Source organism: Ursus arctos, unplaced genomic scaffold (genome assembly GCF_023065955.2).
Source record: "Ursus arctos isolate Adak ecotype North America unplaced genomic scaffold, UrsArc2.0 scaffold_5, whole genome shotgun sequence".
In the NCBI taxonomy this organism is placed as follows: domain Eukaryota; kingdom Metazoa; phylum Chordata; class Mammalia; order Carnivora; family Ursidae; genus Ursus; species Ursus arctos.
Window position 1 is genome coordinate 2,759,471 of NW_026623067.1, and position 12,679 is coordinate 2,772,149.

The 12,679-nt window shown below is 62.7% G+C and overlaps 1 protein-coding gene across 17 annotated transcripts in view; it reads left to right on the forward strand.

The window, feature by feature from the left end:
- OBSCN (obscurin, cytoskeletal calmodulin and titin-interacting RhoGEF) overlaps window positions 1-12,679 on the forward strand; it is a 144,826-nt gene that overhangs the window by 62,770 nt on the left and 69,377 nt on the right. For 15 of the 17 annotated variants that reach the window (XM_057307035.1, XM_057307038.1, XM_057307034.1 and 12 more), the window contains 19 exons: window positions 346-612; window positions 819-1,085; window positions 1,260-1,372; window positions 1,488-1,641; window positions 1,803-1,964; window positions 2,053-2,157; window positions 2,948-3,214; window positions 3,312-3,581; window positions 3,691-3,957; window positions 4,043-4,309; window positions 4,414-4,680; window positions 5,980-6,252; window positions 6,817-7,083; window positions 7,226-7,492; window positions 8,737-9,009; window positions 9,358-9,624; window positions 10,370-10,636; window positions 10,728-10,991; window positions 11,298-11,561. In XM_057307035.1, coding sequence (XP_057163018.1) covers window positions 346-612; window positions 819-1,085; window positions 1,260-1,372; window positions 1,488-1,641; window positions 1,803-1,964; window positions 2,053-2,157; window positions 2,948-3,214; window positions 3,312-3,581; window positions 3,691-3,957; window positions 4,043-4,309; window positions 4,414-4,680; window positions 5,980-6,252; window positions 6,817-7,083; window positions 7,226-7,492; window positions 8,737-9,009; window positions 9,358-9,624; window positions 10,370-10,636; window positions 10,728-10,991; window positions 11,298-11,561 — 4,548 coding nt within the window. The remainder of the gene's footprint in view (window positions 1-345; window positions 613-818; window positions 1,086-1,259; window positions 1,373-1,487; window positions 1,642-1,802; window positions 1,965-2,052; window positions 2,158-2,947; window positions 3,215-3,311; window positions 3,582-3,690; window positions 3,958-4,042; window positions 4,310-4,413; window positions 4,681-5,979; window positions 6,253-6,816; window positions 7,084-7,225; window positions 7,493-8,736; window positions 9,010-9,357; window positions 9,625-10,369; window positions 10,637-10,727; window positions 10,992-11,297; window positions 11,562-12,679) is intronic. The other 2 variants (XM_057307041.1, XM_057307043.1) reach the window with 2 other exon arrangements.

Sequence of the window (12,679 nt, forward strand, 5' to 3'; positions counted from 1 at the left end):
CAAGTCTGGGGGCTCGGTCTGTTGCACCAGCTCCCGTGACCTGCTGTTGGCGGCCATGGGCCACACTGGGGAGTTGCAGGCACTGTGCCAGGCCGGGGTGCCGGGAGCAGGGGAGCAGAAGGTGAGAGGTATGCTGAGGAAGGAGCTGCCTCCCAGAGCCTTGGCTTCCTCCCGTGTAACTACCTGTGCAGCAGCACGGTGGGCCTAGCTTGGAGGCGGAACGTGAGGTCGTGGTGGGGGGCCGCTGTGCTGGTGGGGGATGGGCTGGTGGTGGAAGGGCCCTCCAGCTCTGGCTCTTCCAAGAGTGGCAGTGCCTGTAGTGACCTCCCCTGCTTGCGACCCCAGAGGCTCCGGTGCTGTTCAGAAAGAAGCTGGAACCCCAGACGGTGGAAGAGCGGAGCTCAGTGACCATGGAGGTGGAACTGACGCGGCCGTGGCCCGAGGTCAAGTGGACGCGGAATGCAGCGGCCCTGGTGCCAGGCAAGAACGTGGAGATTCACGCAGAGAGCACCAGTCACCGCTTGGTTCTGCGCTGTGTGGGGTTCGCGGACCGTGGCTTCTATGGGTGTGAGACTCCGGACGACAAGACGCAGGCCAAGCTCACCGTGGAAAGTGAGCAGCAGCGGCGGGCCGGGCCTGGGGGTCAGGCGTCCAGGAAGGAGGCCCCTGGAGTAACAGGCCCTGGGGCGTGCCGGGAAGGGGTGGGCCTTTCCCTCCTGGACAGCTGGCCGGCTCTGAGGCCCCGGGGCAGGTGAGTGGGGCTGGCCTGAGGGCGTGTCCGCGTGGCGGCTCACTGTGCCCCTGCGTGTGTGCCGCAGTGCGCCAGGTCAGGCTCGTGCGGGGCCTGCAGGCAGTGGAGGTGTCGGAGCAGGACACCGTCAGCATGGAGGTGGAGCTGTCACACGATGACGTGGAGGGCGGCTGGACACGTGATGGCCTGCGGCTGCAGCCAGGGCTCATGTGCCAGCTGGCCGTGCATGGCCCCATCCACACCCTCACGCTCTCGGAGCTGCGGCCGCAGGACGGGGGCCTCATTGCCTTCAAAGCTGAGGGCGTGCACACATCTGCACGGCTCACAGTCACTGGTGCGTGGGCATGGGCAGGACCTGCTGCAGAGGAGGCCTGGGGAGGTGGGCGGGGACAGGGTGGTGGACTCCTGGGGGCAGGGCACTGGGTCTCATTCCTAGAGCCAGCTGTGTGATACCGCCCAGCTCAGGCCCTCCTGGCCCTGCTCTCACCTCTCGCCTCCCGCCAACCAGAGCTGCCTGTGAGGTTCAGCAGGCCCCTGCAGGACACGGTGGCCACAGAGAAGGACAAGGTGACCCTGGAGTGTGAGCTGTCACGCCCCAACGTGGATGTGCGCTGGCTGAAGGTGCCTCTCTCCCCGGGAGTCCTCTCGCTCCACCTGCCTCTCATGGTGGCCTGGCAGGCATGGGACTGCTCTGCTGGGGAGTCCCAGCACCTGACCCGACCTCATCCCTCCTCAGGACGGCGTGGAGCTGCGGGTGGGCAAGACAGTGGGCATGGTGGCCCAGGGTGCATGTCGGAGTCTCATCCTTTACCGGTGTGAGTTCGGGGACCAGGGTGTGTACGTGTGTGACGCTCACGACGCTCAGAGCTCGGCCTCCCTGAAGGTGCAAGGTGGGCGATTAGGGGTCAGAACCTCCTGGCCTCCCCACATTCCCCAGCAAGATGCCTAGCCCCCTGGCTCTCCCAGCCTCATACCCTTCAGCAGTCTGGGTGGGAGGCAGGAAGGGGTAGCTGTGTGCCCAGGTGTGACAAGGCCTTGCCTGTTACCTCAGGTCGTAGGGTCCAGATCGTGAGGCCCCTGGAGGATGTGGAGGTGATGGAGAAGGAGGGTGCCACATTCTCCTGTGAGGTCTCTCTCGACGAGGTGCCAGCCCAGTGGTTCTGGGAGGGCAGTAAGCTCCGGCCCAGCGACAATGTGCGGATCCGCCAGGAAGGTGCGGCGCTGGGCCGGCTGCGGGAGGGCACATCCTCCTCCTGCCCCAGGCCCTCCTCCCCCCAGGGCTGAGTTGCCTGTGTTTCCAGGAAGGAAATACACGCTCATCTACAGGAGGGTCCTGGCAGAAGACGCAGGGGAGATCAAATTTGTTGCGGAAAATGCAGAATCACGAGCGCAGCTCCGAGTGAAAGGTGAGGGAGCCCGGGGGGGGGGGAGTTGTGCGGGGCAGTGCGTGGGTGAACACACACCTTCCGGGCCTTCTAAGGGCTGACAGGCTCACTGTCATGGAACAGGCTTGGGGCACAACAGGCCTGTGTGGGACTGACCCAGAAGGAGGAAAGGGAGGTGTTGCCTCCCCAGCGGGAGGGCAGGGGTCTCGGAGAGGCAGCTTTGAGTAAGAGGGCTCAGGGTCTCCTTGTTGAAAACGGAAGCAGCAGTAAACTGTTCCTCCTCCTGGGACTGTAGCGGGTGCTGGAGAGAAGGCATGTGAGGCCCTGGCAGGTGGAGAGGGTAGGTGGCGACGTCAGCTCTTACCTGGTAGCCTTGGTGACAGTGAGGGCATCGAGGAGGGAGGGTCTGCAGCTAGGGGGGTGCAAAGGCATAGGAGGCTTGGATTTGCTTAATGCAGCAGTGTGCCAGGCGGGAGCAGGGTGTGGTGTGCGGAAATGTGGCGGGTCGGGGGTGTGCGGGGGCCAGGGGTGCGCTGAACGAGCTTGTGAAGGGTCAGGGGCATGCACGGGTGTGCTCAGCTTCCTCCTGGTCAGCTGTATGCAGTGGGTCCCAGAGAAGCCGGAGGGGGACACTTAGGGTAGCCATCTGCTGGCCCCGGTGAATGTGAACGGGGCCAGTGGGGTCTGTTCTGCCCCAGGGCAGGGGCCCAGCCTGGTAGTTGGAGGCTGCAGAGGGAGAGCACCTGGACCGAGGTGGGGGTGGGGTTTTGGAGCCCTGAGCACAGCCCAACCGCACTGGCCACACCCACAGAGCTGCCGGTGGCCATCCTGCGCCCGCTGCGGGACAAGATAGCCATGGAGAAGCACCGTGGCGTGCTGGAGTGCCAGATGTCTCGGGCCAGTGCACAGGTGCGGTGGTTCAAGGGCAGTGTGGAACTGCAGTCCGGGCCCAAGTATGAGATGGTCAGTGACGGCCTCTACCGGAAGCTAATCATCACGGACGTGCAGCCCGAGGACGAGGACACCTACACCTGCGATGCTGGGGACGTGAAGACCAGCGCCCAGTTCTTCGTGGAAGGTGCGGGCAGCGCAGTGCGGGCGCCTCTCCCCCGTGCGTGTGGTGGCGGGCCGTCCTCCCTGCGGGACCGCGCTGGTGACCAGCCCCTCACCCACAGAGCAATCCATCACCATCGTGCGCGGCCTGCAGGACGTGACGGTGATGGAGCCCGCCCCTGCCTGGTTCGAGTGTGAGACCTCCATCCCGTCGGTGCGGCCGCCAAAGTGGCTCCTGGGAAAGACGGTGCTGCAGGCCGGGGCCAACGTGGGCATGGAGCAGGAGGGCACGGTACACCGCCTGACGCTGCGGCGTACCTGCTCCACCATGACTGGGCCCGTGCACTTCACCATCGGCAAGTCGCGCTCTACCGCGCGCCTGGTAGTCTCAGGTGAGCGCGCGGCCCGCGTCTGGGCTGCAGACGGACCGGGCACAGCGCGGGGGTAGGACCCGGTGGTCCCTGCGTTGCCGCAGCTCCGCCCTCTCCCCTTCCGCCGCAGACATCCCTACGGTGCTCACGCGGCCGCTGGAGCCCAAGGCGGGGCGCGAGCAGCAGTCGGTGGTCCTGTCCTGCGACTTCAAGCCACCCCCCAAGGCCGTGCAGTGGTACAAGGAGGATACGCCCCTGGCGCCCTCCGAGAAGTTCAAGATGAGGCTGGAGGGCCACATGGCAGAGCTGCGCATTCTCCGCCTCACGCCCGCCGACGCCGGCGTCTACCGGTGCCAGGCCGGCAGCGCCCAGAGCAGCGCCGAGGTCACCGTGGAAGGTACAGGGGCCGCACGGGGCCCTGGGACGGTGTGGGGGGGAGGCGCCAGCGGCGGGTGCTGAGCAGCCCACTGTGCCCTGGGCAGCGCGCGAGGTCACGGTGACGCAGCCAATGCAGGACGCAGCAGTCACGGAGGAGGGCCAGGCCTGCTTCTCGTTCGAGCTGTCCCATGAGGACGAGGAGGTGGAGTGGTCGCTCAACGGCACGCCTCTGTACAACGACAGCTTCCATGAGATCGCCCACGAGGGCCGGCGCCACACGCTGGTGCTGAAGCGGGTTAGGCGAGCGGACGCGGGGACCGTGCGCGCCTGCTCCCCTAAGGTGTCGGCCACGGCCCGCCTGGAGGTCAAAGGTGAGGGCTTCCCTGCAGGCCCTTGGGGTCCTTCCCGGGAGGGGCGCCGGGCTCTCAGCAGGCCGGAGGTGGCGCTCGCTCACCTGCCCACACCCGCCCCCCAGCAAAGCCGGTGGTGTTCCTGAAGGCTCTGGATGATGTGTCCGCGGAGGAGCGGGGCACGCTGGCCCTGCAGTGCGAGGTCTCGGACCCCCAGGCCCGCGTGGTGTGGCGAAAGGATGGCGTGGAAGTGGGCCCCAGCGACAAGTACGACTTCCTGCACACAGCGGGCACGCGCGGGCTCGTGGTGCACGACCTGAGCCGGGACGACACCGGCCTCTACACTTGCAGCGTGGGCTCCGAGGAGACCCGCGCCAGAGTCAGTGTGCACGGTGCGTGGCTCAGAGAGCTCCAGGGGGCGGGGCAAGCCCAGGGGCGGGGCCGGGGGCGGGGCCGGGGTCATGGGGCGGGGTCAGTTCCGAGGGGCGGAGCCGGTCCCTGGGATGGGGGCGGCTCCAGGAACGGTTCTGGGAGGAGGGAGCGGAGCCTCTTCCGGGAGGTGGGTGGGGGGGGGTCAGAGGGCGGAGCTGTTTCCAGGAGGTGGGGCCGGGTCCAGGGGTTGGAGCCGCATCCAGGGGGCGGGGGCGGGTCCAGGGGCGGGTCTGGGTCCAGGGGCGGAACCGGTTTCAGGGAGAGGGGTCGGGGGCTGCCTCTGCCGGGGTCTATAGATCAGAGCAGGCTCCTGGAGGAGCAGGCTTGACGGGATCCTGGGAGGCCCTGGTGCCGGCAGGGGGGTGAGGGACGATGAGCAACGGTAGGGCTGGGGACACTGGACTGGCCATGCTTGATAGAGTCCCAGGGTGCCAGGAGTTCAGCAGAGGCTGGAGACAGTCCCTCTGCACCGGGGACTGTGTGTGGGCAGTTGTGGGGGCCACGGAAGGGTACAGTCAGGGTCATCGCTTGGGGGTGGCCAGTGGCAGAGACCCAGATGTCAGGCATAGGATGACCTGGAGGGACTCCCGGGCCACAGGCACAGCCTGGTGAGGTGGTTGTTGGCGGGCCATGTGTCTCACTATGGAGCCACACCATAGGCCACCCAGCCAGCAGGGCACCATCAGCCCCCTCACCCCCAGGACACTGGGTCCCTTTAGACGTCCCTCTCAGCCTGGGCCTGGCCTCCTGTGTGCACTGCTGCCCTGGCCCACTTTCTCTGGTCCCGTCCTCCCTCACGGGCATATGCATGGCAGGCTTGCTGCCCAGTCAGCCTGTGGCGGGTCCCTGCTGGTCTGGCTGGAGTTTGAGGTGAGATAGGGAAGGGGGCAGGGCAGTGTGGTGAGTTTGTTCTAGAGCTGGATGGCCCCTTCATTTGGGGCTCCCGTCCTTGCCCTTCTGGAGCATTCGATCTGGTGACTGCTGTGGACAGTACTTGTTCTGTAGCAGACAGGAAGTGGCCACACTGGTTGGAACAGCTGTCCGTGATGCAAACACCAGGGTTCGGCCAGCTGGAGGCATTTGCTGAGGGGGCAGCAGGTCCACCAGGGCTGGGGCTGCAGATGGGAGTGAGGTCTCAGCCGTCTTGGGGTCTGGCCAGGGGTGGCTCTGGGCTGAACAGTGCCAGTCTCGTGGGGAGGGGAAGGGGCTGGTGTCCAAGAGCCTGGCCTGGCACGACCGCCATCTCCTGTGGCCCACAGACCTGCACGTGGGCATCACCAAGAGGCTGAAGACGGTGGAGGTGCTGGAGGGCCAGAGCTGCAGCTTCGAGTGTGTCCTGTCCCACGAGAACACCGGCGATGTGGCCATATGGACAGTGGGCGGGAAGACCGTGGGTGGCTCGGGCCGCTTCCGGGCCACACGCCAGGGCCGCAAGTACACCCTGGCTGTCCAAGATGCTGCTCCTAGTGATGCTGGGGAGGTGGTGTTCTCTGTGCGGGACCTCACCTCCAAGGCCTCCCTCATTGTCAGAGGTGGGCACCACAGGCAGGGCAGGGTGGGGGCCTGTCTCCGCGGGGCTGAGGGTGGAGTGGGGCCTCAGGCCGGGCCCTGGAGAGCTCCCTGGTTGGAGACCCAGAGACACCTGTTGGGGTTCTGGGGGGTTTAGTCATCTGAGGGAGTTCCCTCTGTAGGACGATATTGTTCAGACTCTGGGCAGAAGCAGGGTTTCTGGTCTCTAGTGTGTGGTCTGATGGCTGTGGGAGCCCCCAGGCTCGTGGCTCACTGAGCTAGTGAAACCGCCACTGGTGTTCCTGAGCGCATGGCCCTGGCATAAATCCAGGTGCAGATGGGTGACACTCAGTTCCCAGTTTTCACTGGCCATGGCCACGCTATGAGTCCTGGGACTGTGAATGATGCTGAGCTGTGAGAGTCTGTGGTCTCATGTCTCCCCTTCCCAGCCCCTCCCCCGTGACCATGGGGGCTCCTGATTTCCAGGGCCCTGAGGCTCCTGGGCCCAAGGTCCCTGTGGTCACCTGCCCTATAAGCATGGCTAGGGCATGGCCGCGCCTCATGGGTGGCTGCTCTGCTCTCTTCAGAGAGGCCAGCGGATATCACGAAACCACTGGAAGACCAGCAGGCCAGTCCAGGCGAGGATGTGGTGCTGAGCTGTGAGCTGTCTCGGGCCAGCACCCCGGTGCGCTGGCTGAGGGACGGGAAGGCCATTCGCAAGAGTCAGAAGTATGACCTGATCACGGAAGGCACTCGGGCCATGCTGGTGGTCCACGCGGTCTCACCCAAGGACTCAGGCGAATACACATGTGAGACAGAGGCTTCCAAGAGCACAGCGAGCCTCCGTGTGGAAGGTGACCCCACAAGAGACCCTGGGCTGGGTCCCCATGGCCTCAGCAGGGGAGCTGCTCATGGTGGGGGCCTTTCCCTGTCCCAGGGGGCCAGCATGGGGTCTGTGCAGCCCTCAACCTCCACTCCTTCCTACCCCCTTCCCAGAAAAGGCAAACCGGTTCACGGAGGAGCTGGCTGATCTGCAGGTGGAGGAGAAGGGCACGGCCGTGTTCGTGTGCAAGACAGAGCGTCCCGCAGCCATGGTGACCTGGCGCAAGGGCCTCATAGAGCTGCATGCGTCAGGGAAGCACACACTCAGCCAGGAGGGCCTGACCTTGAAACTCACCATCAACGCACTGAACAAAGCAGACAGTGATACCTATACCTGTGACATCGGCCAGGCCTGTTCCCAGGCCCGGCTTCTGGTGCAAGGTGAGGCCTGGCGCTGTGCTGGCCTACGGCGTGGTCGGGTGTGAGCTTTGTTTGTTTAAAGTAGACTTGGAGGCCCTCGGAGACCAGACTCAGTTTCCCTATCCCTGGGAGGTGGGCCCTGGATGGTCTAGTCTCCGAGGCCCTGCTGGCGTGAGCCTGGCCCCCACACCGCCGCTCAGCAGGGATTGCACGTGGGGTGTGTGGCCTGGGAGGTCTCCCAGTGAGAGTAGCAGTTGCAACTGCCATGCACCCACCTCACAGATCAGGAGATGGGGGCCTGCCGCAGGGTCCGGGGCTGGCCCCAGGTCACAGGGCACACTGGTGTCCAGGCGTGGCCGTGCATCGCCCTCCCAATGCCAACGCCAGCACCCAGGGTCAGGGGGAGGTCCCTCCTTGAGGGGAAGGGATCTGTCCACAGGAAACAAGAAAGAACAACAAAGAAGACTTGCTGTGTTTTTTCTCTGCTTTTCTGCGAAATCCAGCAAATGCAGTGAGCTCACACTAAAGCACCCTGTGACTGCGGCAGAAACCATGCTCTGTGGGAAACTGGTACTCAGGTTTAATCCAAAAAATGTCAGTGACAGTGGGCATCAATTTCCTCGAAGACAAGACACAGACTCGTGCCCGTCGGGCAGTCAGTCTTCAACTGTTTCCTTGTCTGCTCGGCTCACATTGCCCACCACCGGGCTGTCCACGCGTTCCTTGCGTGGTCCCACAGCTCTGAGACACCTGCCAGCGCAGGGGGAACCAGGAGGCTGAGTCCGTCTTAGTCACTAGGATTTGTCTCTGAGTTGTCCCCAGCCTACGTCGGCTGCAAAAGTAGGGTGTTTTCCGAACAAGTCACGTCGCTAAGCCTCCAAAGCACGTGATCAAAATTGTAACATAGACACAACTCTGTTGTCACACTCCTGTTCCCTGTGTTCATCCATGACTTAATGGCCTTCAGTGACCTTGGGGGTGGGCAGGTGTGGGAGCACAGTTTGGCGACACAGGGCCTGCTGTGGTCCCCCGCCGTGCTCTGCAGAAGGACCCCACACATGGCTTTGGGGCTCATCCATGGAACCAAAGCAAACATTTTGGACAGTTCAGCTCTGCCCCCCTTCCTGGTTCCTGGGTTTGTCGTCCCGAGCCCGGGAAAGCTGCGTGCTCTCTCTGGCCGTCACCCCGTCTAGGTCTCGGGGAGTGCCCGTTTCCCTCAGCAGCTGGCTGCAGCGGAGCCTGACTTGCCGGTCTGTGCCCTGCAGGCCAGAGAGTGCTCATCACGGAGGATCTGGAGGACGTGGAGGTGCACGAGGGCTCCTCAGCCACCTTCTCCTGCCGCATCTCCCCTGCCGACTACGGGCCCGTCCACTGGTTCCTGGACAAGACACCCCTGCACCCCAACGAGCTCAATGAGATTGAGGTTCAGTCAGGGGGCTACCACGTGCTCACCCTGCGGCAGCTTGCTCTCAAGGACTCCGGCACCATCCACTTCGAAGCAGGGGACCAGCGGGCCTCAGCCACCCTGCGGGTCTTAGGTGGGCTGTGTGCTCAGCCCTGTAGTGGTGCCCAGTCCATGTGGCTGAGGGTGCAGCCTTGTGGAGGGCAGATGTTGGCCATGTAGAGAGCATGGTCCTGGGGCTCACGGGGCGGTGCCCAGCCCATGGACCCCAGGGAGGTGGGGCTGTTTGAAGGCGACCATTGCATGTGGGTGCAGAGGTGATCCCACCATCCCCACTGTGTGGGCCATGCCATGCCAGGCCTTCTCTGTGCCCCTGGCAGCCCCGGTGTGGCCTCAGGCTGAGGGGGTAGGTACACACTCAGCCAGGGAGCTGCTTGGTCTGCAGGAGTCCCCAAGTGTCCTGTGCTTCTCTCTGTACCTCCAGAAAAGCCAAGTGTCTTCTCCCGTGAGCTCACAGACGCTACAGTCACGGAGGGGGAGGATCTGACCCTGGCCTGTGAGACCACAGTCCTGGACAGCCCCGTGTGCTGGACCAAGGACGGGAAGGTCTTGCGGCCATCAGCCCGGTGCCAGGTGAGCCAGGAGGGCCACCGGGCCCAGCTGGTCATTACTGGTGCCACCCTGCAGGATGGCGGGCGCTACAAGTGTGAGTCCGGGGGCTCCTGGAGCAGCTCCATTGTCAGGGTCCACGGTAAGTTCCTGGGCTCACACCCACATCTCAGGGCCCCCTCTGTCTATCTCCAGGGCTCTGCTGCTTTGCTAGAATCACCCCTCTTCTGTCTCCTGACCAGCCGCATGTTTCTTGCTTCATTCCTGTGTCTTGTTTTCTGACACCTCTGTGTCCCCCTCCTTCTGACCTGGCTTGTCTTCACCTGTCTCAGCACGGGCCACATAACAAATACCACAGGCTGGGCAGTGAAGCAACAGACCTTGACTGTCTCCTCTCCCTGAGCTGAGAAGTGTCAGGTCCAGGCATGAGCGTGGCTAGATCCTCCCGAGGCCTCTCTCCGTGGCATGTACACCCCAACTTCTCCCCATGTCCTTGCATTGTTGTCTGTCTGTGTCTGTGTCCTAATTTCTATTACGTGACCACGTGACTTGTAGGATTGGGCTCATCCTGATGGCCTCATTTTACCTGAATGGCCTCTGTAAAGACCATCTCCAAACACAGTCATTCTGGGGGTTGGGGCTCCAGCGTAGGAATTTGGGGGGATACGGTTCATGCTACTCTGCCCTTCTGTGCTCTCAACTGTTTGGCTGCCCCTCCTGGAAGACAGAGTTCTGGGGATCACTCTCCATAGCCCCCAGTGTGGAAAGGGTGAGGCAGGCCTGCCTGTGCTCTCTGGCTGCCATGTCTCCAGCTGTCGTCAGCCACAGGGGGCCCTCTGCCAGGATGAAGGAGGTGGGTGCTGAACCAAGCCTGTGCCTGCCCACAGCACGGCCAGCACGCTTCCAGGAGGGGCTGAAGGACCTGGAGGTGCTGGAGGGTGGGGCTGCCACTCTGCGCTGCACGCTGTCTTCTGTGGTCACACCCGTGGAGTGGCACCGTGGAGACGAGGTTCTGCAGCCTGGAGGCAAGTACAGCTTGCGTCAGGAGGGCACTGTGCTGGAGTTGGTGGTCCGGGACCTGCGGCCCCAGGACAGTGGGCAGTATTCCTGCTGCTTTGGGGACCAGATGACCTTGGCCACACTCACTGTGAAGGGTAAGCGTCCCTGCCTGCCCTGCCCACAGGCCCCTTTCATCCCTGTGGGAGGGTGAAAATGACATTCTCTGTCTGCTGGGCCCTGTTGCAGCCCTGCCTGCTGAGTTCATAGGGAGACTGAGAAGCAAGGAGGCCATGGAAGGGGCCACGGCCACACTATGCTGTGAGCTGAGCAAGGAGGCCCCCGTCGAGTGGAGGAAGGGGTCTGAAACCCTCAGAACTGACGATAGAGTCAGCCTGAAGCAAGACGGGACCATCTGTGAGCTGCAGATCCGTGGCCTGGCCATGGCAGATGCCGGGGAGTATTCGTGTGTGTGTGGGAAGGAGAGGACATCAGCCACGCTGACCATCACGGGTAAAGACCGTGTGTCGCCGAGCAGAGCTGTGTTCTGGTGTCCAGTTGACTTTGTGACGTCCATCTGTACTCAGTCCGTGTTCACGTTCTTTCTCTCCTTCACTCTGTATCCATTACTCCATGGAATCCACCTCATCTCCTGGGCTATTGTATGAACCACAAGAAGCCAGCATCGTAGCCACTTCCCACCCCTTGGTCACTGCTGGTCCTGTTGTCCTATGGGAGTCTGTCTTGTCCTCTGTCATGTCATGTCCTGCCCCCAACAATCTCCAGACAACCTGATGTTCTGTGTCTGAATTTTCTCAGCCCTGCCTGCTGAGTTCATAGGAAGACTGAGAAGCAAGGAGGCCACAGAAGGGGCCACAGCCACACTGAGCTGTGAGCTGAACAAGGAGGCCCCTGTGGAGTGGAGAAAGGGGTCCAAGACCCTCAGAGCTGGGGACAGAGTCAGCCTGAGGCAGGACGGGGCCGTGTGTGAGCTGGAGATCCGTGGCCTGGCCGTGGCAGATGCTGGGGAGTACTCGTGTGTGTGTGGACAGGAGAGGACATCAGCCATGCTGACTGTCAGGGGTAAAGACCGTGTGTGGCCATGTGGAGCAGTGTCTCTATGTCCCAAAGCTGTGTCATGTCCTATTGCTCTGCTCTGGTCACTGTATGGCCCTCCTGCTTCTCTGTGTGTCTCCTGCATCCTGAAGCATGAATCTCTAGGACCTCCTTGTGTGACGCTCATTTTGGATAAACTGCAGAGAACAAGGCCCTTCCTGCCCTCAGGAGGTCATATCTAGGGGAGTGATGGGGGGCATCCCACAACACAAATAGGAGAATTATAGCCTTCTTGAGGCCTCTGAAGGGAGCGTGCCAGAGGAGGAGCTAGGAAGTAGATTGGAGGTTATTCAAGACAAGGATACCAGGAGGCTGATTAAGGAGAAGAGCCAGCACACACATGCAGGGCCATGGGAGAGCTGTAGGGGTGAAGTGTGGGTGTGGAGGATGGGTGGAGGTAAGGTCTAGGTATGGAGATGAAGTAGAGGCTTGTTGGATCTGGAGATAAGGTTTGCTGCGGTAAATATGAAAGTTCAGGTGACGTGAATTGGGTGTGGAGCTGAGGTGAGGTGGGGGTGGAACTGAGGTGAGGTGAGTGTGGAGCTGAGGTGAGGAGGGTGAAGAGGTGAGGTGAGGCGAGCGTGGAGGTGAGGTGAGGTGTCATGCAGCTGAGGTGAGGTGGGCGAGGGAGGTGAGGCGAGGTGGGTGAGGAGCTGAGGCGAGGTAGGCGAGGAGCTGAGGCGAGGCGGGGTGAGGAAGGTGAGGTAAGGCGTGTGTGGAGGTGAGGTGAGGTGGGTGAGGGAGGTGAGGTGATGTGGGTTAGTGAGGTGAGTCGAGGTGGGTGTGAAGTTGAGGCAAAGTGAGTGTGAAGGTGAGGCGAGGTAGGCGAGGAGCTGAGGCGAGACGGGTGAGGAAGGTGAGGTGAGGTGAGTGCAGAGGTGAGGTGAGGTGGGTATGGTGGTGACGTGATGTTGGGGCTGTGTGACAAGATGAGGCGGGAGGTGAGGTTTGGGTGTAGAAAGAGGGGAAGGTCAGGAGTGCCTGACCCAGGAAGGCAGGTGAGTGTCCATGGTTGGGTGGGGGTCCATGTGTGGTGACTGGCAGGTGGGTTGGCTGTTCTCACAGCAGCAGCGCAAGGGTCCAAT